At 44.2% G+C, this 25,077-nt stretch overlaps 2 protein-coding genes across 4 annotated transcripts in view; one reads left to right on the forward strand and one right to left on the reverse strand.

Annotated features, from left to right (window-relative positions):
* Positions 1–25,077, reverse strand: part of LOC137419517 (hemagglutinin/amebocyte aggregation factor) — a 96,216-nt gene that overhangs the window by 59,373 nt on the left and 11,766 nt on the right. For 2 of the 3 annotated variants that reach the window (XM_068105546.2, XM_068105544.2), the window contains exon 2: positions 12,108–12,183. In XM_068105546.2, coding sequence (XP_067961647.2) covers positions 12,108–12,183 — 76 coding nt within the window. Of the gene's footprint in view, positions 1–12,107; positions 12,184–12,688; positions 12,790–25,077 lie in introns of those variants that run through there. The other variant, XM_068105545.2, reaches the window with a different exon arrangement.
* On the forward strand, positions 3,368–4,241 carry LOC137419516 (uncharacterized). Its single transcript, XM_068105543.2, has 2 exons — positions 3,368–3,739; positions 3,856–4,241. The coding sequence occupies exons 1-2, from the start codon at positions 3,449–3,451 to the stop codon at positions 4,171–4,173; spliced, it is 609 nt and encodes a 202-aa protein (XP_067961644.2). The 5' UTR covers positions 3,368–3,448; the 3' UTR covers positions 4,174–4,241.

The following is a 25,077-nucleotide window of genomic DNA, read 5'->3' on the forward strand; positions in this document are numbered from 1 at the left end:
CAATCATTTAATTATTTTCTTTCTTATTTGGCCAATATCTCAGGCACCTTTTGAGCTCGGAAGCTAATATTTAGACATGACAATGACCAAGTAATGTGGCTATCAAGGATATTTCTGATTTATTGATTAATCATTTAATCGATTAATTTTTTATTGATTAATCGATTAATTATTTATTGATTAATCGATTAATTATTTATTGATTCATAAATTAATTATTTAATTTTTTATTAACGAGTTATTTAATTAAATTTCTAAAAGATACATCTTCGGATGAAGGACTGGTGGTTTAGTTATGCTATTAGCCAATTGATTAAGAAAATATTTTGTGATAATCTTTTATTGATTTTAATTATACAATTAATCAATCAATTAGTGTACACCTCTCCCTCCCAATGCAGCCTCTATGAGCTGCACTGCGGTATTGCCGGGCGCCGGAGGCGCCCCGGCAATGCTGCGCTGTAAGATATTTAATTATTTGGCATGGGGGTGGTGTACTTTGAATGTATCTGTACTTGTTTATCTTTTTGTTTGTCTGTTTGTCTGTCTGTTTTTGTATGTCTGTTTAACTATCTGTCTAATTGTTTGTCTGTTTGTCTATATATGTATTTGTATGTCCGTCTGTTTGTTTGTGTCTGTTTAACTGTTTGTCTGTCTGTCTGCCCTTTTGTCTCTCTATTTATCTATTTATCTGTCTGTTTGTCTTTTTGTCTGTCGGTCTGTTTGTGCCTTTTTGGCTGTCTGTCTGTCTGTCTGCCTGTTTGTGTGTTTGTCTGTGAACAGAATATCTCAAAAAGTTATTGATAGATTTGTACGAAACTCGATGGACACTGGACAGGTTGGGTATGTGTCAATAAAGAATTGATTCGATTTTGGTGAAGATCCGAATCCGGATCCGCATACGACAGTTTTTATTTTGTAATTTTGAAGTGACTCTTCACCATTGAGTGATCGGGCCAATAACGACATATAACATGACATTTCAAATGCCTGTGGACGACTTTTGACAAAACCAGGTGAATGTGTTGGGTAGGCAACAAGCACAACCGTTTAGATTTTGGTTCAGGTCTGAATCCAGATCCGTGTGATACAAAACGTGACCTGTTCAGCTTGGAGGAGATATGCGCTCGACCAAGTGTCGTTCTTGTTCACTTTTTTTTTGTAACACGTGACTATTGACTTCCTCTTCTGCAGTTCACATGGTCTCTCTCACAAATCTTCCAGTGTGTCTTATGAAAACCATTTTTTGCTAAAACTGATGTCATGTGTGATGTTAAAAGGATGACATTATTTTTGAATATTTATGAGATTTGGGAGAGATTTCTTTTATTTATTTTGCCTTCTTTTGTGCTTTGCCTTAAAGGAGAACGGACACGACCAAAACAACTTTGCAGATTTCGAAACATAAACATATGTTAAACACTTCTATTGAGTTCATTTCACAAATATCTTCGCGGTTTTATTAGAATTTGTCAAAATATCGCTGAACAAGCCAAATCAGTTTTGTCAAAACCGCAAACCGGAAATGACGTTTGCGAAGTAACCCAGTTTTTCGTTCCTAAAGCCTTGTTGGCTTCGTGACGATCAGAACATCGCTTTGTTTTCGTTACGATCAGTTGGAATCATGCCCAGTCGTTGTGTGGCTGCTGGTTGTTCTAATTGTCCAAGTGAAACTGTCTCCGTTTTCAAATTCCCGAAGGATGTTAAGCTGAGAGATATTTTGACGAAACAAGTTCAGAGAACACGGGCGAAGTGGATGCCAACTTCATCGTCGGTGTTGTGCAGCGAACATTTTGAGCGCCACTGTTTCAATGAAATCCCACAACTTAAAGCAAGTTTGGGATTTGCTGTACAACATAAACGGGTGCTCATTCCCTCAGCTGTACCGTCTATTTTCGTTCGTTCGGCAGAGAAACCGGATAAAACGACGCGCAAATCGAAAGCTGCAGAAAAACTAGAAACGAAAAGGGTGAGTTGTGTGGCTTCTGTTTGTTTATATTTGACATTTGGTGACCAATATTCGAAATTTCTATCACTACATGCAGGTGAAATTGTGGTTTGTGATACATATTATTTATTTATTCACAGGAAGTTTCATCACTTCTCAAAGTAGCACAACCTGCTGCTACAACTTCTACATGTGATCAGAGCCAGGCACCTGCTGATTGTGAGGCTGTGTCCAGTGAGGTTCGTCACTTTGTTACAAATAATAGCCACAGCATAATTCTTGTTTTTGCAATTTTCTAGCGAAGTAATCGCATAGCTAATCAAATATGTATGGTTTATTTCCAGGTTTAGTCAACAGAGACATCTCTTCAGCCTTGCACCAGACGACACGTGCGTGTTCAGGTGTCACAAACCAAGCTCGGCACTCTTAAACACAAAGGTATTACTTGCTGTATTATTATTAACTAGCCGAAACCCGTGGAACATCCACGGAAGGGAAGATGTGGTGTATGGATAGAGTGTACCATTATGGATGGCATAGGGGATTTGCTTGTCCGAGTAAGAGTTAGGAAGAAAGATGAGAATGAAGAGTGCGTATATGAACAACGATCGCTGACACCGGCACAAATGCATGCTCTGGATTGTCCACTCAGTGGACGGCTTGCTTTCGCCTTCGCCTGTCCAATCAGCGGACGGCTTGCTTCGCCTTCGCCCAGCAGACGCCAATACGATGGCGTCGTAAGATGGCGTCGTATCGGCAGTTAATCGGATGCTTTTGGGCCCCAACGTCGGCTAATTCAGATTTTTCGAGTATGGCTGTACATGATAAACAAAGAGCGCGGTTCGTAGATCGTAAATCCATTAGTGCCGTGGGCATCGGGACACTGGGTGCAGTGTAAAAGGGATAACAAAGTCGAGTCCTTACGCTATTATTATATAGATATGCTTTTTCTGATTCTATTACTTTTCACTTGTTAATTGTTTGTTAATTGTTTTGATGTTTAATGTTTGCTGATGACTTCCAGGTTCTCAAACTGATGTGCTCAGCCATGTGTCACACATTGGCACACAGACTGAGCCACTGCCAGGCCACTGTGTAACATGTGGCCATCAAAATGATGCTGTGGCAGCTGCTGGAAGAGATGTTGGCTGTGACAGCCCTGAACCTCTTGATAAGAGTGATAACGACTACCTGCCTTCATCTGCTGATGAAACTGACGACAGTTGCAGCTCCGAGCAACAGACTCCTGAGCCAAACAATGTCCTCGACGACACAAAGTATATAGTCTTCTGGAGCAGCTTGCCGCGACTTTTCAAGTTGGTGCGCTGCAGCTGGTGTGGAGAGACGGATCTCAAGGTGGATCATAACACAAACGGCACGATGTTGCTGTTGCTGGTGCATTTTCAATGTGGTGTATTTTCTCTGACAACAGAGTGGAAGAGTCAGCCTTATATAGGCAAGTCACTCGCTGGCAATATCATTTTGTCAGCTGGCATTCTCATGTCAGGTGCTGTACCAAGCAAGGTACTCAAGGTTCTCCACCATATGAGAGTGGCAGGAATTTCATCGAGAACTTTCTCGCGACACCAGAACATGATGCTTTTTCCTGCCATAAAACACGTTTGGTTGGAGAACAGAAAGTGGCTCGTGGCATCCCTGCAAGCAGAGCGCAGAGGTTTGATGTTTGGTGGGGATGGACGCTGTGACTCGCCAGGACACTCGGCGAAGTTTGGCTCTTATGCTATCATGGAGCTGGTGGCCAAAGTCATCATCGATGTTGAGCTTGTTCAGGTAACATCAGCAGATATCTGTAGACATACACATAGAACTAGTGTGGGTACATAGAGTATTGGTTGTGGACAATTTAAGTTGACTTAGATGTTCTCAACACACGATTATGTTTACAGTGCAATGAAGTTCCAAGCTCAGGCCACATGGAGAAGGAGGGGCTGAAAAGAGTGATGGCATTTCTGAGCAAAGAAGGCCTGTCCATAGACACAATGGTCATGGACAGGCATGTCCAGGTTAGGAAATGGCTGAAGGAAAATGCGCCTGAAGTCAAACACCTCTTTGACGTTTGGCACATTGCAAAAGGTGGTGAACGCTTTTACATTATCTCCCTGCAGCACTTGCACTCATTCACCTGTGGCATGGCCTCACAATTACCACAACTGCACCTGTCCAGAAACAATAAGTATTTGCATATGTATGTCTGTTCTTACTAAAGCCTGTACATGAACACTACAACTGATACACCTGCAGTGCTGCACTGTCAATAAAGTCGTATTTCGTTTCTGTGTTTCTATCCATTTCTTGCCTCACGGCACCTAACATTAATTAAATATTAGTTATGTATTCCATTGACCAGAAAAAGAAACTTTTTCAATTAAAAAAGAGACATAAAAATGAATACCATTCAGTATTTTGGAGGCGCCCGAGATCAAAATCGATCGCCATTGTGCCTGTGTCCGACGATTTCTCTTCTTCACTCTCTGGACGGTATGGTTCGAATCTGTATGGGAGAATCGATTGTGATTCCCCAAGATTATTAACTTTCTCTTCATTTTCCGCATCAGATTGGTCAGAAATATCGCTGATATCCAGACTTACGCAACTATCGGAGTCGGTTTCTGCCATTGTTTACTATTGCGCAGTCACATCAGCTTCCTCCGATGACGTCACGATGATGATGATAGTCATCACCAGATGCTGGCCGGCGCGAGAGAAATCGTCTGCTATTGGCATTTTAAAACTCGGATATCTCACGATTCACGCATGCTAGAGCAACAATTTTTGCGCCAAACTTAATCTTTTTTGCTGCTACAATTAATTAATCTTAAGCATTTGATGTCTATACTCATGTCCGTTCCCCTTTAAGTTTTTACTGGTATTTTTTATCCCTTTAAAATAGATTTTCTATCTTGTTGTATGTCTTCAGAAAATCTCACATTGTTCATCTCCATTCTTGGAAACAATAATATATATGCCAAAATATGTCATCTGTTGAACAGGGATCGTAAAGTATCATCAATTCCCTTTAAGGGTAACATCTAAAAGAGTCTATTTGATGGGTTCTGTCCATCAAGTGACATTAAAAAAATACTGTCACACAATAGTCACCTGCCATGCCCTTTATTCTGCCAAAACCTTCTATAAAATCTAGATTAACAGGTTTGAATACATTGTGAGTTGCTCATGGCGCTTGCCACATCGAGCCTGCAAATCAAGTGCAATGTAATGTAAACAAGGTGTGCCCTGCAAATATCGTGCATTTTCATTCAGCAATCGGTCTTTGTTGTGTGCCTGTTGGTGGTGGCCTGTGGCTGCATCATTTTTACTCCCGTCAGGGAGTAATGCATTCGATCGTGTCCGTGTGTGTGTGTGTGCGTGTGTGTGTTCGTGTGTTTGTGAACAAGATATCTGGAAAAGTTCTGAACGGATTTGGATGAAAGTTGGTAGGATGATTGCCCTTGGATAAGGAAGAATTGATTAGTTTTTGGTGAAGCTCAGGATATTATTCCGGATCCAGGAATTTTTTGAAGGATTGTTTACCTTTGGAAGATAGGGCTCATTTTTTTTAAACATTATCTTCTATCTATGCTATATTTAACATTATGATATGAAAATAGTTTTCATATTTGTTGTAAATGTAGTTTAAACTCGTGGTTATGCATTAGAGCGGTGTATTTTGTTAGCAGCGTTGTCTTCAAGGTTCTTTTTTTTCTCTAATTAAGACATATTCTGTCATTTTAAAACCACCAAAGTGTGTATTCGGTTTCCCCGTTTCATAAAATGTATCATCTGATACGTATGATGCTTTAAAACCTTTTTTTTTTCTTTTTTTTTTTACCTCAGAAGAGATATCAACATTTACCTCAGCGAATGTCAATCGCGGTGTCAGTATTTGATGAACTTATAAAGACTTAGGTGAGTTATAAGTGTGACCAGCATGTGCACGGGATTCTTCCCAGAAGAATGAGTGGTCGCATTAGCTTGTACGACTTAAAATGAGCGAGTTTTGTTTTGACGTTTGGGCCAGTTTTACGTGTTGTATCCCTAAGGAATGAAACGAACGTTTTCCTGGCTTACAATTTTATTTGAAGTCACACACGCCTCAAAATACACTCACTTATATAGAATTGAACGCTGAATCCGAAAATGTAAGTGAAATTGCCTTGTTTTTTTTAACATTATCTTCTATATATTCTAAATATATATCTGTGCAGTGTCTGTCTTGTGTTGTCTTGTCTTGTGTTGTCACTGAACTACTCCCTCAAAGTTTTGTGAAATCGTACTATTCCAACTTGACCCACGGCGGGAGTATGCGCTCTACTGAGTGGCGTTCTAGTTTGGAGATGCGGCTGTGCTGCTGATGCAATGCCCCCTCACCTGTCAGATGGTACTCATTTTGCCAACCTCGGAAGGATGAACAGGCATACTCAACCCACCTGGTGTCGTTTAACGTCATGACAGGAGGGGTTCAAACTCAGGGCACTAATATCTCAAGCCATCCATCATAATAGTTAAGCCAACGTCAGGCTGGGGCTGTGTGCCTCGGGAGTAATGCATTCACTCGTGTCCGCGTGTGTGTGTGTGTGTGTGTGTGTGTGTGTGTGTGTGTGTGTGTGTGTGTGTGTGTGTGTGTGTGTGTGTGTGTGTGGGTGTGTGTTCGTGTATTTGTGAACAAGATATCTGGAAAGGTTCTGAACGGATTTTGATGAAAGTTGGTGGGATGATTGCCCTTGGGATAAGGAAGAATTGATTAGTTTTTGGTGAAGCTCAGGATATTATTCCGGATCCAGGAAATTTTTTTGGAAATTTTTTTGGGAAAGAACTTTTCTGTTTTACTGCATTAAACCTTTTATTCTTATTCTTAAATGATGTTTTTCTCCTCTAATTCCGAGATATATCAAAATAAATTCTCTGACAGTTGGGGTTTACTTTCTTTTTCATTTATTGTTTTGGGGAGAGGGGATGTTAAACAAAACGTATTATTCCAACTAAACCGACGGCGGGAGTATGCTCTCTACTGAGTGGCGTACTAGTTGTAAGAGTGAAGTTGTGTTCCCAAGCTACCTCTATGTTTATCCTCCCTTTCATTTATCATTAGTGAATTAAAAACAATGTTAAAACAATCTTTTTATTTCCTCTGCCACCAAAGGTGGATGTCGGTTATGTTTTCACCCCTGTCTGTCTGTCTGTCTGTCTGCCTGTCTGCCTGTCCATTTGTCTGTCCGTTTGTGAACAAGATATCTCAAAAAGTTTTGGACGGATTCGGACGAAATTTGGCAGAGATGTAGCTTATGCGACAAGGACGAAATGATTAGATTTTGTTGAAGATCTGAAAATGGATTCGGATACGAGAATTCTTTAGTGATTCTTCATCATTGGGAGATAGGGCCAAAAACGATTCATAGCAGGATATCTCAAAAAGTTATGGACGGATTTGGAGGAAACTGAGTGGACAGGTTGTGTTTTTGACAAGGAGGAATCGATTCAATTTTGGTGAAGATCCGGGTCCGACTAGTAGAATTTTTAAAGTGATTCTTCACCATTGAGTAATATGGCCAACTAGGCAGAAGTTTGCTCTCTACTGAGTGCAGTTCTTGTTCTGATTGTTTTTTTCCGGGCAACCTACATTTCAATCCGGGCAACCACATTTTAAAAATGTTTGCCCTTCAGGGTATCCAGGAAAAAATTAGTGTGTAGTATTGTATTATATGATACGCTTAAACTCACAGCAATTTAGTTTGTACTAGAATATAAGTTCCGTCAGCGAAGAGACGGTCTTATATTCGAGTACAAACGAAATTGCTGAGAGTTTAAGCGTATCATGTAATACAATACCACACACTAAATTTTTTCTGGATGCCCTTTTTTGGATCAGGAACATTTTTGGATTTTTCTTTTGGATCACAAACACTCCAGGGAGTTACCCGAATCCACCGTAGATGGATTTATTGAAATCCATTAATCCGTTCTCAAGTTATAACATGACAAACAAACAAATGAAAAATCGGTCAGAGACCGAGGACTTGCTGGAAAATCGGACTTGCCGGAATGTCCTTTTTTATCGGCCATTTAGGACAAATATGGCGGCCGAACCACGTGACCGATGACGTCATCATTATTTTTTTTTCTCCACCAGTTTATGCCGTCATGTCGCTGAAGAAATTGCATTTTGATTGGATGAAGTTTTGTACTTGTCGAATTATCAAATTTTGACGTCAAAACGAAGGCCTTGGGCCGACAGAGTGAAAAATTGGGCACAGTCTCTTCCAGGGCAAGGCAAATAGGTGTGCAAAGTTTGGCGATTCTACGTGCAATGGTGTAGATGCAGTGCTGCAAACAGACAAACAGACAGACAGACAGAGACAGACAAACCAACCGATCAACATACTTGCCGGAATCTTTTCCGGCAAGTAAAAAACAGACAGACAAACCAACCGATCAACATACTTGCCGGAATCTTTTCCGGCAAGTAACAAACGGATGAAAAATCGGTCAGAGACCGAGGACTTGCCGGAATGTACTTTTTATTGGGCATTTAGGACAAATATGGCGGTTGAACCACGTGACCAATGACGTCATCATTAACATATTTTATTCCCCATGGAGAGTTCTTTGCAACGAGCCATGTCAATTTTTTCTATTCAGCACTTTCGGAGATGTACAGGTGCTAAGTTTTTCGGTTTTTCCAAGATGGCGGCCGAACCACGTGACAGATGACGTCATCATCAACATATTTTATTCCCCATGGAGAGTTCTTTTCAATGAGCCACGTCTCAATTTTTTATATTCAACACTTTCGGAGATATGGAGGTGCAAATTTTTTCGGTTTTTCCAAGATGGCGGCCGAACCACGTGACTGATGTCATCATCAATAAGGCACAGTCTATTCCAGGGCAAGACAAATATGTGTGCAAAGTTTGGCGATTATACATGCAATGGTGTAGACGTATTGCTGCAAACAGACAAACAGACAAACTGAAAAATCGGTCAGAGACCGAGGACTTGCCGGAATGTGCTTTTTTAACGGCCTTTTTGGACAAATATGGCGGCCGAACAACGTGACCGATGACGTCATCATTAACATATTTTATTCCCCATGCAGAGTTCTTTACAATGAGCCATGTCTCAATTTTTTTCTATTCAGGACTTTTGGAGATATGGAGGTGCAATTTTGTTGGTTTTTCCAAGATTGCGGCCGAACCACTTGACCGATGACGTCATCAATTGGGCACAGTCTATTCCAGGGCAAGACAAATACATGTGCAAAGTTTGGCGATTCTACGTGCAACGGTGTCGACATAGTGCTGCAAACAGACAGACAAACAGACAGACAGACAGCTGAAAAATCGGTCAGAGAGCAAGGACTTGCCGGAATTTACTTTTTTATCGGCCATTTAGGACAAATATGGCGGCCGAACGACGTGATCGATGACGTCATCATTAACATATTTTATTCCCCATGGAGAGTTCTTTACAATGAGCCATGTCTCAATTTTTTTCTATTCAGCACTTGCGGAGATATAGAGGTGCAAAGTTTTTCGGTTTTTCCAAGATGGCGGCCGAACCACGTGACCTACGACGTCATCAATAACATATTTTATTCCGCATGGAGAGTTCTTTACAATGAGCCATGGCTCAATTTTTTCTATTCAGCACGTTCGGAGATATGGAGGTGCAAAGTTTTTCGGTTTTTCCAAGATGGCGGTCGAACCACGTGACCGATGACGTCATCATTAACATATTTTATTCCCCATGCAGAGTTCTTTACAATGAGCCACGTCTCAATTTTTTTCTAGTCAGCACTTTCGGCGATATGGAGGTGCAAAGTTTTTCGGTTTTTCCAAGATGGCGGCCGAACCACGTGACCGATGACGTCATCAATTGGGCACAGTCCATTCCAGGGCAATATGGCAATATGCAACAATACCACACCATACCATCCTCCTCTCCCCATCTTGTCTTCCGCTCCCTCTTTTTGTATGTTTTGTTTGTCTGGTTGATTTGTTTGTGAAATAAATGTTAGCTCTTTCACGAGCCTCGATTCAGTATACAAAAAAAACCAAAAAAAAAAACCTCCATCCACATTCAGTGGCGGAGGTAACAAGTGTGCCCTGGATTGAGAAACGAACTATCTTGTGATGCGGCAGCAGGCCCATGCATATCGATAGCTTCAATATGGGAGGTTGATTCAGTAAAAAAAAAAAGATGTTGACCTTGTTAATGGCTGTGAAATCAATTGTGTGGCAATGGAACTAGTTTTGCTAATTGAGGAAATTGACCTCACCTCTGATGTTGACTGAATGGTTTCTTGTACAGTACATGGTATTTCATTTGTACTGAACCCGTAAGTTGTTAAATCTCCATTAAAATTAATATATTTGAATTGTCATAATATTATCTTCGTGAATATTGTATTTTACATGTTTACTTGGAACTAAGTGTATATGCGTCACAACAGACAAAAGATCCTTGTGTGAGGTGGAGTGGGGAGTCTCACATTACTGTATACAAAGTGGAAATCCCTGGCTACACCCCTGCGCTCATCATTGGCATGTTTGTAGTTTTAAGAACTCTATTCTGATGTTACTCCTGCATTGCTCAGCTTACCACCCATGCCCTGCCCCTTCCACGTCACATGGATCATACCGGAAACCCTTTTCTTGTTACATACTGGAAAATACCACACCATACCGGAAACCATCCAAGTCTACAGCAAATGCTCAACTCGATTTACAAGTTAAAAAACATTATTTAAACTCTTCCCCTCCCCCCCACTTCCCTCCCCCAAGCCCACTCCCTCCCACAGATCTCCCAATGTCCCTGCTCTCAAATGTTGTACTTGTGTGCTTCCCTCTCCCTCCCCATATTGTCTCCCGCTCCCTTTATCTTATGTTTTATGTGTCAGTTTGTCTTTTTGTGATTAATATTAGCTCTTACACGAGCCTCGATCTTGTATACAAAACAAAAAAAAATTCTTTCAGAATCCTCCTGAGTCCATTGTCTTGAGCTCTTACATCCAGAATTTAAATTCTGATGTGCACTGCCCCCTCGTAGTCTCTTCTGTTTCTATGAGTGAGCTTTAGCATACCTGCAGAGACCCTGTTCTCATCCTTTTCCGACAATTCTTCTCCTTGGGCTGTTGTGCATCAATTTATTGCCATCTCTTTGTTTTACCTTGCCACCTTCTGCCTGTTGATCCATTCTCTTCTGTCGTTCTGCTCTTCCATAAACCTCCAAAATGAATATGTAAAGTAGGATTGTTATCGATTTAAATTCGATGACAAAGTTTTTTGCTATGTATTTTTTTCTCTGCAATTGTTGGGTTGGCCTATTAATGTTCCTATTTTAAATCCTGGCTCATAATGTATCATGCTGTAGAGATCCCAGGTTGAAATCTCACATACCATGTGTTTGTCCAAAGTCCACCAATGTTCTTGTAAATCATTTGGGCACTGATCGATACTTGCGCCCTTGTCCCGCATTTCATTTCCAGGTAGTGGACAAAAAAAAATGAAAACACCGAGGTAAATGAGGAACACCAAGCAACGGCTTACATGAGTTAATTAAGCAAATAGCATCCCAGCATGCTTAGGGTCATGTATAAAAATGCTGCATAGGCATCGTTGCCTATAATTATGGCTAGCATGGCTGCAAGAGGAGATCCCACCGATGCCCCCATCCACAGAGCATGTGTGGTCACCCAATGGTTTGATGAGCATGTTATCCATATGTCATGGCCTTCTCAGTCACCAGATCTGCACCCAATCTGGCATTAATGGGATATTCTAGAATGACACTTGAGACAGTGTTTTCCAACTCCATCAGGCAGGTGTGAGTTGATTGACATTCTCATGGAAGAATGGTGGCACATACTTCCTGTAGAATACCAGATACAGGCCGTATTCACGGCACGTGGGTCCCCAAAGCAATATTAATTGACTTTACATTAATGTTTCGGTTTTTTTTGTCCACTACCTGTATCTCCAAGCATCTCATTGCCCTTGGCACTTAGATCACTGTAAAATACATATTTTACTGTTAGTCTTTGTTAACCATCTTTAAGAAGTTGACAACTTATCGTGATAATTTCATGAATAATGAATAAAACAAACAATTATTAGCGATCCATAAGTACATGAAAAAATACCTCTGAATGGATGAAATAGTCTGGATGTAGGGACAGAGTACATACATAGGTCCTTTCGGGTCATTGGAACGTGTTTCTAAATGGTGCAAAAAGAGTGATGACAACCAAAGTGTAAAGAATTATGAAAAAATAGATGACAAAATTTCATTATATAAAAACATTCAAAATCATCTTCTTGTTGCTATAATAACACATAAACCCAGATATACAGAAGGCAGTTGTGGTCAAGCATTTGGCTATTTAAACATTGATGGTAACTTTAGGTCATTCCGTAATGCCCGCAGAAAGTTTACGTTCATTCTGATTGAGGCAAACCTGAAAACATCTTGTAAATCTCAAGGCTGAATTATCCGACCGGTGACCTTCATCAAAGTCATGAGGGCACCATGTGAAGTCTGTCTCTGGTGTATGCTCCCTCCCCATGCTCTCACTCATCTCAAATGGAATACTGAAGACCTTTCCAATGATGAGACAATTTCTTTACTTAGTGTTTACCTCCATATCTCATGTACACAATTCATCCTATTCTATCCCCACCTTACCCTATCATGCCAATTGTCTACTCGATTTTGAGTCCTCACCCGAGAGGATGGAAAAAGTTCTGTCCAACCTCGACCCGCTTGGGCAATTGTCCCAGATGCAATCACTACCCATGTTCTCAATCCTGCTTGCTTATAGTCTGTCTGCTGATGCCTGCTATGTGTGTTTGTGTATATATATATACATACATATACACACACACACACACACACACACACACACACACACACACACACACACACACACACACACACACGCTCACTACACTCGCCTCTCCACGCGTCGTTACAGAGGAACGGGCTTGTTTTAGCTGAGGATAATGACTGTACGTGAGTTGTTGTGTTGTCATGATTTACACCAATCATAATACAAACAATTATTTTGCACAAATGTATTTGTAATATACGTCATATTACATTTTTATAAACAATTGAAGGTGAAGATTTAAGGTGAAAAATTTTTTTTTTTCCACACGTGGGTGGGGTAGGTGCACACCAGAAGTGTGGTACGATTTCACAAAAGTTTGAGGGATTAGTTCAGTGGCAACACAACAGACCACAGACCACAGATATGTATGTGTGTATATATATATATATATATATATATATATATATATATATATATATATATATATATATATATATATATATATATATATATATATATATATATATATATATATGTAGGGAGCTGTAATGCCCCTCCCCCTTTGTATATCCTTGCTGCTTTACCAATTACCAAGTATAACCAATTATATGTTTTGTTTTGACTTGCTACTGTACTCTTTTATGATACTGAGTTCTTTCTACTGCATTGAGGATGTGTAATATCCTAATAAGGAGTTCTCTGCCTTTTGCTCTGGCCTGCGTGGGCACAATCTCTAGTTCCCCTTTCCAGGCCTTGGAGGCAACTCTTATCTCTCTTTGCCTTTTTCCTGTTTTGCCATTATCTTGCAAGTTGACAGTTTTACGAGTGTCCACTCCCCTTTGTACTTTCCCAAGCCAGCTGCTATACAGAAAGTTGTAAACATGTTGTCACATAATGCTGACCATCTCCTTATCAGAAGCTAACCCATGACTGGCCTTGGATGAACTTCCTTTAATTAACTGAACAACAGGATGGGACTATGGTGGGGGACCCAATGAGCCCATTCTGTCTCTGTGTCTTGTGAGCTAACTCCACCCCTGACTTTCCTTTATATAAAGCAATGTTAATTGAATTATTTCAGAGCATCTTGTTGTACTGTTGGTCATTCCTTGTGAGTTTCAATGCAACTTTGCTGTCCTCAAGCTTGAGTACTCGAGTTCCAATAAATATATCCGTTGCTCCTTTCTTCTGAGTTCTTCTGAGTCCCAAGTCCTAAGTCTCAATCCGACATATATATATATATATATATATATATATATATATACAGACTTGGCATTTAATATGGAATTTTTTTTTTTCTTGACTTGGGTTTACTTTCTCAACTCGGTATATCAATCTGGTGAGTTTCTTTTACGCTTCGGTGATTTCTTTATTAAAAGAGCAATGTCACTGATTGTCTGTCGCAGCAAGAAGTCAATAACAGGATTATATCACAGGTGGCGTGACAAAATGTACGGACAGGTACATTTGACGATTGGCTTCACAATCGGGTATATAAGGGTTGTTGCGTTCTGTATTAGTGGAAAACAACTGCTGCACGTCTACAAAAGTTGTTGCCACTTACCCTGGAGATGGTCCGTCAACTTGACAATGGGGTTTGTCATGGAGTGGTGGCTTTACGAATTTCCGGCATGAAACAGCGTGCTATTGCTCGGCAGTATGGCATCACTCAAGGTCAGGTGTCAAAGATCCTGAAATGAAATGCTCAGAGGGGTGTCCCTACTCCAATACCGAGGTCAGGATGTCCCCGCAGAACCACAAGGAGGGATGATCGCCAGCTGCACAGGTTAGTCCGCAATGGCCGTACCAAGTCAGCTAATCGGCTTATGGCTGAGTGGCAGCAACTGACGAATGTGCCTGTATCCAGAAGGCTAGTCAACCAACGACTGGTTCAAGCAGGCTATCGTGCCAGGCGTCCCCTGAGAAAGCCACGTCTGACCAGACAACACCGCCAGCGCCGATTGCAGTGGGCCAGAGAGCACCGTCAATGGCAGCCAGGACACTGGAATCACGTGATCTTCATTGACAAGTCTAGATTTCTGGTCTATCGTCAATATGGCCGCGTCCGAGTGCGCAGACAAGTGCATGAAGCCTACAACGAAGATTGTATAGTGCCAAGAGTCCAAGCTGAAGGTGGTGGGGTGACCGTTTGGGCTGCTTTTCATGCAGGGGGCAAAACTGACCTGGTTGTTCTGAATGGAAACCTGAACCATTTCAAGCACAGGGCCATTCTGGAAGAAACATTGCTTCCATTTGTTCGTGCAGCCTTTCGAGGAAACTTTGTCTTCCAAGATGACAATGCACGGCCTCATCGCGCTCGCATGATCCAACACTTTCTTGTTGACCGTGGTGTAGAGCATATGGAGTGGCCTGCCATGTGCCCGGATATGAATCCGATAGAGAACTTGTGGGCAGAATTAACGCGTCAAATCGACCACTTTGACCAGCAGCCGACCTCTGTGCGTGAATTGCAGCAGGCTATTGTCACTGCATGGCAAGCGATTCCTGTCCAAACCTTGGCAAATCTCGTGAACAGCATGCCTCAACGTGTACGTGCTCTCCTCAATGCTCGTGGGGGTTACATGAAGTACTGAACTGTAATTTTACTGTCCGTAATCCCAGTCGTAATTTAACTTTTGTTTTTGTTAAAAAAAAATTTGGCTGATGTGCAAAATAAAGAGATACTTCTGGAAAACATACAGAAGTTTAACACAGTACTGTCCATGAATTGAGTTCGATATCAGTTTACATCACTTTCAAGGATCAATTTATTTGTTTTGAAATGTCAAATGTGGTTTTTGTTTCTTTTAAAGGTCACATTAACAAAATCTAGAATAATTTCAACATAATTCCAATGAACTTTTGGTTCTAAGACATCTTGAAAAGTAAGTTCACCCCCACAAAAAAATATTCCATATTAAATGCCAAGTCTGTATATATATATATTGTTACGGAAACGGGGACGGCGCTCCCCTTAGCAAGGGGGGGGGGGGGGGGTAATCCCCCTTCTATTTGCACTGGCCGTCTCCGATCCTGAAGCTACCCTGCTCCCCTGTGGGGTGGGATTGGCCGCGGTGATTGGTCAAGGGATTCCCGTACACCTCCGCCAATCCCTCCACAAGGCAGGTGGGTAGCTCCGCTCGAAACCACAGACAAGATGGTATTTGCCGAGCGGGTTAGCAGTCCGAAGTTCGAGCCGTTAACAAAGACTAACCCGTTTGCGGAGCTTTGGCCGAAATCGCACCACAGGAACTCAATGGGGAAATCTCTAAAACGATCGGATGAGAAAGAAGAAATCAAAGAATGGAGGAACAGGTATTTATTAATTATTTACACAAACCAAAATCAAAGAGAAGAAAAGACTCTAAGTAATATACGGAAAATGGAAGGAGCAGAAGGACACAGAGCAAGCTTAACTTATACAGGCTTATTTAAACCCAGACAACACAAAGGACAGACGACGGATAGACTCACACGAATGGGGAATTGCAGGTTGGCTGGAAGGATGAGAAGGTGGGACCACAGGGCTGGAAGGATGCGGTTCAGGTCCGTGCAAACGGCAGGGCTGGAGGTGAGCGGCCGCTGACTCTCCGTACTCTGGTTCACACGGCAGCATTGCTTCGCGGCAGCACGTCAAAGCTGCGCGCGGCAGGAGCTTGTTTGAAGCAGCAGGTCTCTCCTTCTCGCCGCACCTCCTTGATAGTTCCGGAATGGGAAAAATGCCACAAGATGCCACAAATGAAAAATGCGCCTCCCTTCACAGAACTTCTCAGTGCGTCCTCCCTCACTCATCTTCTAAGCAGTCCCTCATCCACCCTTTTTATGGCCCTCCCCAAGATCAAGCCGCGGGCTACAAGGGCACGCATACCGGGTTGCGCACCGCAGTGCCGGTTGTCTGGCACGGGCTCTTCCTGGCTCCGCCCACGATGACGAGGGGCGGGCCACGCCCTTCTTCTTCGAGCTGACCACGCCGTAATGGAGGCTTGCGGGATAGAAAACCACTCCAATGCAACGGCGGTTTTAGGAGGCCACGGCGATATTGCAAGGATCCTACCTTATTTCATTTGATGCAACGCAAGTTCAACTAGTGGGAACACAGACTTACCTGAAACACATAATAATGAGATAACTATAGAGAAGGTCCTATGGTTTTCTACATGTGTGCGATGGACTAACTAAAGGACGACCTTTGATCTTTACATGAATGGAGGTATTTACAAAGAATCATTACATTATTTACAAGGGGGTATATTTACAATAAATTACACAAAGTGCACGGTTTCCCAAATCCGTTACACTGCCCTCTTCCTCCTCCAGGCACGTCCCGGGCCGATAAAACTTTAACTTAATGTGGCACGCAGGTGTAATACCCTCTATAATTAACCTGACCCTGAGTGCGACAGTTTTAAAACAAATAAATATGTCCCCCTGTTGCGTTGCACCCTACCTAACAGATTCACACCTACAGAATAACCGAATTGCGGAATTAATTTTCAAACTATACATGAACGGTGGGGAGCATTATTTACAAGTTACACTATTTGTATTTACACTACTGCAACCCAGGACCTGTCATTTCTTTTGGGAGACACAAAAAGAAAATCCTGTGGGAGGGAGAAGACAGCATGCACTGCATCGACGCACCAGCACCAATAAACACCAAAGCACCAATCAAAGAGCAGTCAGCACCATCCAGTGCACAGTCATCACAGTTCAATAAATAAAAAAAACTGGTGGTCTGGATCTTCTGGTCCGCTCCCTCTGCTGGCCGATGTCGTTCTTCCAGTTCTTGTCTCTCTTCCTTACTTGTGGCCTATTTGGTGGTATAAACAAAAAAAACACAACACCACAAAAAGGGCACCAAAGTGTCCGCTTTTTAATTATGGCCAGCAGGGGCCGACTAGGGTGGTCCACCTGCGTGGCATAGGCGCCACCTCACCGAGGTCCGTAAGCAAGACTTCCCCAGCAGTGGGGCCAGGCCCCAACCCGTGGGGTCGGCCACAGACATGTGGTCCATATGGTGGTGCTCGGCCACAACGACGTTGTCCATAAAGTGGTGCATCGATGCAGGCAGCTAGCAGTGGGACTTCGGGCACACAGATGCGAGCTCCCGCATGCTCCCCCTCAGTGCCCAGAGAGCACGGTTCATAGGTGGGGAAGGAAGACAAAGTGGCAGCGTTCGCGAGAGGTAAGGTCACTAGGGTACACATCAATCAAGGTAATTCAAGGTGAGGTGCGCATGGGAGCGAGCTGAGAAAGTTTGTCCCTAACGTTCTCCCCACCCCCCCCCCCCCCCCACCCCGTTACCTACACTACCCTTGCCCCTTACCCCATATTTACACAACAATTTACAAATTCGTCACTACCGTCACGTCTTCCCCATATCTCCCCTAATACTAAATTCGTTGCAATCCCAATGTCTAAATTTGCCATCACCAATTCATCATCAATCCCTCTTAAGGAGGAAGAGATGGAACATCAAGCACAATGTCTCACCCACGTCATGATGCGTCTCACATTTCCAAAACATTTGCACAAAAATAAAATAACAAAACATGGCATGGTGTGGAGCACCGTCGTCACCTCAGGTGAGTGGATGCAGATGGTGCGAGGAGATTTCAATCCTAACTACTTCCTAAATGACATTAACACACTTTACACTACCCGGGGTCTTTCCCTGCCAAACCATTGGCCATCTTACACTCTATGCGGTTTCAAGAACCAAACTCCCATTGACCCAACTGTGGTGCTCATCAATATGGGGTCTCACTCCCCCGGTTCAACTCCCTGTGCCTTTGCACAATTTCAGGACTGGGTCATGTGGCTCCCCTAACAGGTCTACCTACCTGTGCGCCTCCGCCACTGAAGTTGCCTCCCGAGCTTACCTGCTCCTCGCTAACCTACCTGGGGAAGGCCCTCCCTGGCGCTTACCCCCTCGGTGCCCTCTCTGGCACTGGGCTACCCGGGTCCGTCCTTTGGATCCTCGGGCCCCATCCACAACAACTCTACCGGCTCCCAGAGCCCACCTGCGGCCTCACCTGGCCGACATACTAACAGTGGCGGAGCGCTCAACCAACCATCCCTCTAACAGGCCACACGCCCAGCCATTTCCACGTCACTACTGCACCCATCCAAACACCATTCTTCCACACGCACCACAGATGCCAATATCCAACCACAATTTACCTATACCCTCTACCTAACTCTTAAACTACCCTCCCCGGGTATTCGTGATAGGGGTCCATCCTCCCCATACACTCCCTTCGCACCAACCACTCCACTCCACATTTTCAACCATACTCACTCCACACCATCCATTCCATACTCCTTTTATTCCACACAACCATTCTCACCTGTTCTTCACTTGCACACCTGTGCTCACACACCTGGGGCTTCCTGCACCCTCCTTCCTCCCAGGCTTCTTCATTCCATACAATGCAATGCACAATCACCTCACACTTTTCACAATACGCTGCTGAGTACACTTTCAACACACACGGCACCATTCACGAGCATTGCCTCATTTGCTCAACACAAAGATTCTTCCAGACGCAATGCCTCATTCGATAAACCACAAACACACTGCATCATCTGATCTACCTGGTTTCCTTCTAACTTGGTGCTCCCCGTCTTCCCTTTAAACTCAGCACATATCACGTCATTAACAACCATTCTAACCTCTCTACGTCCCCGACTACCTGTACAATGTCGCTACTTACCTCTACCGTTACCTATTGTCATTTTTCTAGATCCCTATACATTTACCCAAACCCTCCCTCGGCGAGCTTACACTGCCAAAACCCCATAACTAGTGCTCATGTGCCCGGGTGATGTGAGGGATGGTGGATTTGCCATCCCACCACCTCGGGCATCTTCCATCATCAATTTTGCCCATCAAATTCCAATTCTTGCCAATCCAAAATTTGCCAATCATCTGCCAATCAAATTTTGCTCATCAATTTTTGCCAATCACCAATTCCCTATCCCTACCAAATGTCAATTAACTTGAGTCTCGGTGCGTCTTTACATGCTCAAAGCTCGGCTTCGCCAAGCCAAGTAATGAACGCAGGTGGTTCGTTTCCTGCAGTTGGATCCGTCCGGCACTCGGTTCAGGGGAGGAGGTTCGCTCGGGCCGAGATTCCACACACCATCTCGGCGTGGAGGCTTCCGGTCTCCGGCCCGATGGCTCAATCTCACCCGGCCGGAACGCCGCAACCACAAGGGGTCGCCGTGCCGACCCTTCCTACCTGCCCTTGAACCGGGCCGCCCGCCCCGCTTAGCAGAGCGCGGATGCGACCGTTCAGGGCGAGGTCCGGCCCGGATCGTGCGCGGCGCTCCGAACAGGAGCCACGTTGCACCTATCCACGCCGGTTCTCACAGCCAACATAGCGCGCCGCACACTGAGTGCCCACGTCGGCTAAACGTCAACCTAATCGCTATCCCGTTTAGCGTCGATGCTCCCCTTACATACTCACACCGCTCGTTCCTCTTCCTCCTCACACATCCAGGTGTCTCCATACACTGCGTCATTGCACCTTCTCTTGCACACCACCCAGGCACACTCATTCCGCTCACAGACTTCGTCACACACCTGACCACCGCACACCTTGGCACACACTCGTCGTTCACACACCTAATCAACACACCTCTTCGTGCCCACTCCTCGGTCACATCCTCTGTGACAACCATGGGTGTGCACTCTTTTGCACACCCAATCACGTGCGTCACCACCAACTCAGGTGTGCATTCCCACACGTGCTCGACCATTCCAGGTGTGCATTCTTCCATTCCAGGTGTGCATTCTCTCTCACCTGCCACAACCAACTCGTGCTCCGTGTCACTCTCACCACCACACTCTGTCGTGCGTTCACTCTCACTCTCGACAGCACACTCACTCCTCGGCGCACACTCTTGCTCACCAATACCCCTCGCACTCCCCATAGTCGGACCTCCTTGCACACCTCCTCCTTCCACACACTCTGCAACTGTCGCACACCTTACCAGCGGCCTCTCATGAATGCCCGGGTCTAAACCAACACCTAAGCTCACTGAATCTCCCCTCACACCATATACATTTCCGAGTATATCGCCACTCACCTCGGCACCTCGTCTTCGCTCCTCCTCCGCCACCTGCAAACTCTTCATTTGGTCAGTAAGCACATCATCACGATTTGAGTACAGACCTTGCACCAATTCCATCACTTCCTCCTTCAGCTCCTTTCTAGTCTCCCCCCGTCTCTTTTTAATTTCACTTACCCCCTCTTCCACTTCCTCTAATTTTTGTCTCACCTCCTTTATTTCCCGGTGCGCCCCCTCAATTTCTTCCTCTATGGCCACCTTGGTTGTCTCGATGTGCGTTCTTACTTCCCGTTCTTTTGTCTCCATTGCCTCTGTCACCTCGTCCAACCTCTTTGTCAACCCCTCGTGTACCATCTGACATTCCCTCTTCGTCGCTATAAGTTCTTTTTTTTATCTCTTTTTGTGTCGCTTTCAACCCTCCTATTACCGCCGTGTTCTTTTCCACCTGCTCCCCCAATTCCTTTTGTCCCACCGTCAGCTGCTCTACTCCCCACGTCAGGTCTTCTATTCCCCCCTGTAACCTAGCCGTACTGTTCCTCACCTCTTTCTCCATGCGCTCCTCACCCCGCTTCACCTCCTCGCGTACCCCCGCGACCTCTTCGCCCACACCTCGCCTTATCTCCTCCCCCATCTCTTTGGTAGATGCCGCCCTCATCTGCTCCAAATCATTCCTTTGGGCATCCAATTTAGTTTCCAACCCGATTTTCACCTCCTCTATCTGGTTCCCCATCTGTTTAATTTCCCGGGCGGATTGCTCCCCTATTTCCCTCAATTTGCCTTCCGTGGTGTTTTCTAACCCCCCTAACCCATTCTTCACCCCTTCCATTTGGTTCTCCTGGGTGGCCATTCTATTTTCCAACTCCGTTAACCCATCCTTCATTTCCCCAAGTTGAGTACCCACATCCTCCAGTTGGCCCCCCAATTTACCTTCTAGCCCTTCCAACCTGTTCTCTAACCCCTCAAATTTGCTGTCTAACCCCTCAAATTTGTTGTCTAAACCCTCAAATTTGGCTTCTAGCCCCCCGATTTGATTTCCCATGTCATTTCTCAATTCCCCTATTTGGCTTCCCATATTACTTAACCCCGTCTCTCAATCCCCCGATTTGGTTTTCTAATCCCCCAAATTTACTGTCCAACTTCCCAATTTGGGCACTGGTACCCCTCGCTTCGTCCCTCATTTTATCCATCTTTGTATCCAGTTGGGTCAGGAATAACCTAAAATCAAACCCGATTGGCACAGCGGCCCCAGCCGCCACCGCGGGCTCGACCTCCGCGGTGCCGCCATTTTGTGCACCCCCAACCTCGTGCGCCAGGCCGCCATTTTGTCCGTCTGAAACCTCCGCTACCCAATTTGTATTGCCTTCCTCCTCCATTATTCGCACCTCTTCCCTGGGGTCCTGGGTCGATTATACCCCCTCTAACTCCCCTACCGGCATCCGGTCGCCTTGATCATCCATGGCACGATTTTAAAATTTAGATGTTAAATAAAATTTCGGCCGCTCGTATTTTTGACCAAATTTTTGGATGTTTATTTTTTTTATTTTTTTTGGTTCGGGCCTCAAATCCCACTCCCCGACACCAATTGTTATGGAAATGGGGACGGCGCTCCCCTTAGCAAGGGGGGGGGGGATTAATCCCCCTTCTATTTGCACTGGCCGTCTCCGATCCTGAAGCTAACCAGCTCGGCAAATACCATCTTGTCCGTGGTTTCGAGCGGAGTTACCCACCTGCCTTGTGGAGGGATTGGCGGAGGTGTACAGGAATCCCTTGACCAATCACCGCGGCCAATCCCACCACACAGGGGAGCGGGGTAGCTTCAGGATCGGAGACGGCCAGTGCAAATAGAAGGGGGGATTAACCCCCCCCCTTGCTAAGGGAAGCGCCGTCCCCGTTTCCGTAACAATATATATATATATATATATATATATATATATATATATATATATATTGTTGCGGATATGAGGATGGCATTTTTTAAATTGTATTGTATTGGAAATGGTGATGAACATTGTTTGGATATGGCCCCTCCTGCCTCCAGAGTTGTGTAAAGGTAAAAAGGGCGTCTCGGTAGTTAATTCCATAAACACCACATTGCAGGACCCGATAAAACCCTTGTTCAGTAGCTTATATCTTATTATGTGTTTTAGAGTAAGGCTGTGTCTCCCATTAACTTAAATACTCCATTGCACCAAGTGAAATAAGAGTAGATCCCCTTTCATTTCCAGTCCCAAAACCTCCATTTCCCCTTTCGTCATTGCCAGGCCTCGAGTGCCATTGCCAATTACATCCCCTCCAATTGCCGCCATTGGCCACGAGGCAGGGTTGGGGAAGAAAGGCGTGTCCCCACCTCGTCAGAGAGGGGAGGAGTGAGCCAGCCCCACTCGACCAATCATGAACGAGGGGTTTGGTTTGAGAGGGCGGAGGAAGAGCGTTTGGGGGAGGTTCGCAAAGGTTGAAGGGCGGGGCCTATATAACCCGCTGCGGGGCGTTCCCAAGGGAAGTCGAAGAGTTGAGACAAGGAGAGAGGAGACAAGAGCTGGGTCGAAAGAGATGAGCTTTTACAAGGACGGAGAGACGAGTACAAAGGAAAGAGCTGGGTCGTCAGAGAGTTGCGCTTTTACTGAGTCCAAAGAAAGAGCTGTGTCGTCAGAGAGTTGCGCTTTTACTGAGTCCAAAGAAAGAGCTGGGTCGTCAGAGCAGTTGCGCTTTTACTGAGTCCAAAGAAAGAGCTGGGTCGTCGGAGCAGATGCGCTTTTACTGAGACAAGCAGCTCCGACCCGTGACTCCGCGCACACGACAGGCTCGGTGGCATCAGCGGCCGTCGAGGTCCAGCCCGACGTCCTGTGCGGGATCAAGCTCCAGCCAGCTCCGTGCCGTCCTCCCCCTCCAGCCACATACCTCCTTCCAGCAACCACTCTGCAATTCCCCGCGTGAGTCAGTGTCTTTGTTTGTTCTGTCCTGGGTAGTAAGTAAGCCTGTTAGATAAGCTAGTATTTTCACTGTGTCACCTGCGTCTCATGTCCCCTGGAAATAAACGTGACTGCTTTCTTTTTGCTTATGTGTGTAAATAATAATAAACCCAGTTACTCTTCTGCACGTCTTCTTCCTCTTTGCATTCGGTCACTTTAGAGTTTTCCAGATTGAGCAGCTGCGGCGCGATACGGCCAAGGTTTGGGTAAATCGGGTTTTAGTCGGGGAATAACTGTTCGGCCGCGGTTACACCACCGCTCGGTCAAAATAACATCTAATCCGCGGTCAGTAACAATATATATATATATATATATATATATATATATATATATATATATATATACACATATATGACTAAGGAAGCACACTAACCTGATGAATGACACTAATTGACGTGTATAATTATACATAACGCATGTATAATTTATGTGCATGACGTTAGTGTCATGTCATAAGGTTAGTGTGCTGCCTTAGTTAAATTTAATGTTCCTGACTGCAAACCTCCGAATTGTCGAGGAGCAGAACAGAGACAATGTGTCAGCGTGGCAGGCTGCACTTGTTGCTAAACAGGTTGTGCAACAATTACTGAGGGTGAGACTCAATTTTGTGCCTTGCTTCCCAGTCAAGTTGAGGGGTTCAACCTGTATATGTATATACAGTCACGTGAAAAAGTAAGTACACCCCATGTAAAGTTTTGACTTTTTCAACATATTTCAACATACAGCTATTTGATCTTCATTTCAACAATATTGATAGATAAAGTTGATATAATATAACAAATATCATGAAACATTTACATTTTGTAGTTCATTGTATAATTTAAATAAATATAAATGCAAATTTCGCATGTGGAAAAAGTAAGTACACCCCTACATTTATCACTACTTCAAATACCTAAAATTAGAATCAGGTGCACCAGCTCATGTGCAAATGATTAGAACATCGTTGGAGAGGATCTTGGAGGAACCTGTCTTATTTAAACCTCAGACATTTAGTTTGGTTTGCTCTTTGTTGATGAAGTGTATGGCGTCACCATGCCTATATCAAAAGAGCTCCCTGAGGCCTTCAGAAAGAAGGATATAGATGCCTACGAGTCTGGGAAGGGATTAAAAAAGATCTCCAAACAATTTGAAATCAATCATTTGACTGTCCGGAAGATCATCTACAAGTGGAGAAGATTCCAAACAACTGCCAACTTGTTCAGGCCAGGCCGCCCCAGCAAGTTCAGCCCGAG

The sequence above is a fragment of the Myxine glutinosa genome, chromosome 1, assembly GCF_964187855.1.
Source record: "Myxine glutinosa chromosome 1, kmMyxGlut1.1, whole genome shotgun sequence".
In the NCBI taxonomy this organism is placed as follows: domain Eukaryota; kingdom Metazoa; phylum Chordata; class Myxini; order Myxiniformes; family Myxinidae; genus Myxine; species Myxine glutinosa.

Bases quoted from the DNA above. Each gene is read 5' to 3' on its own strand.
- LOC137419516 (XM_068105543.2), top strand. From the start codon at position 3,449: ATGTCAGGTGCTGTACCAAGCAAGGTACTCAAGGTTCTCCACCATATG. The intron at 3,740-3,855 runs GTAACATCAGCA...TTATGTTTACAG, and splicing joins TCGATGTTGAGCTTGTTCAG to TGCAATGAAGTTCCAAGCTC.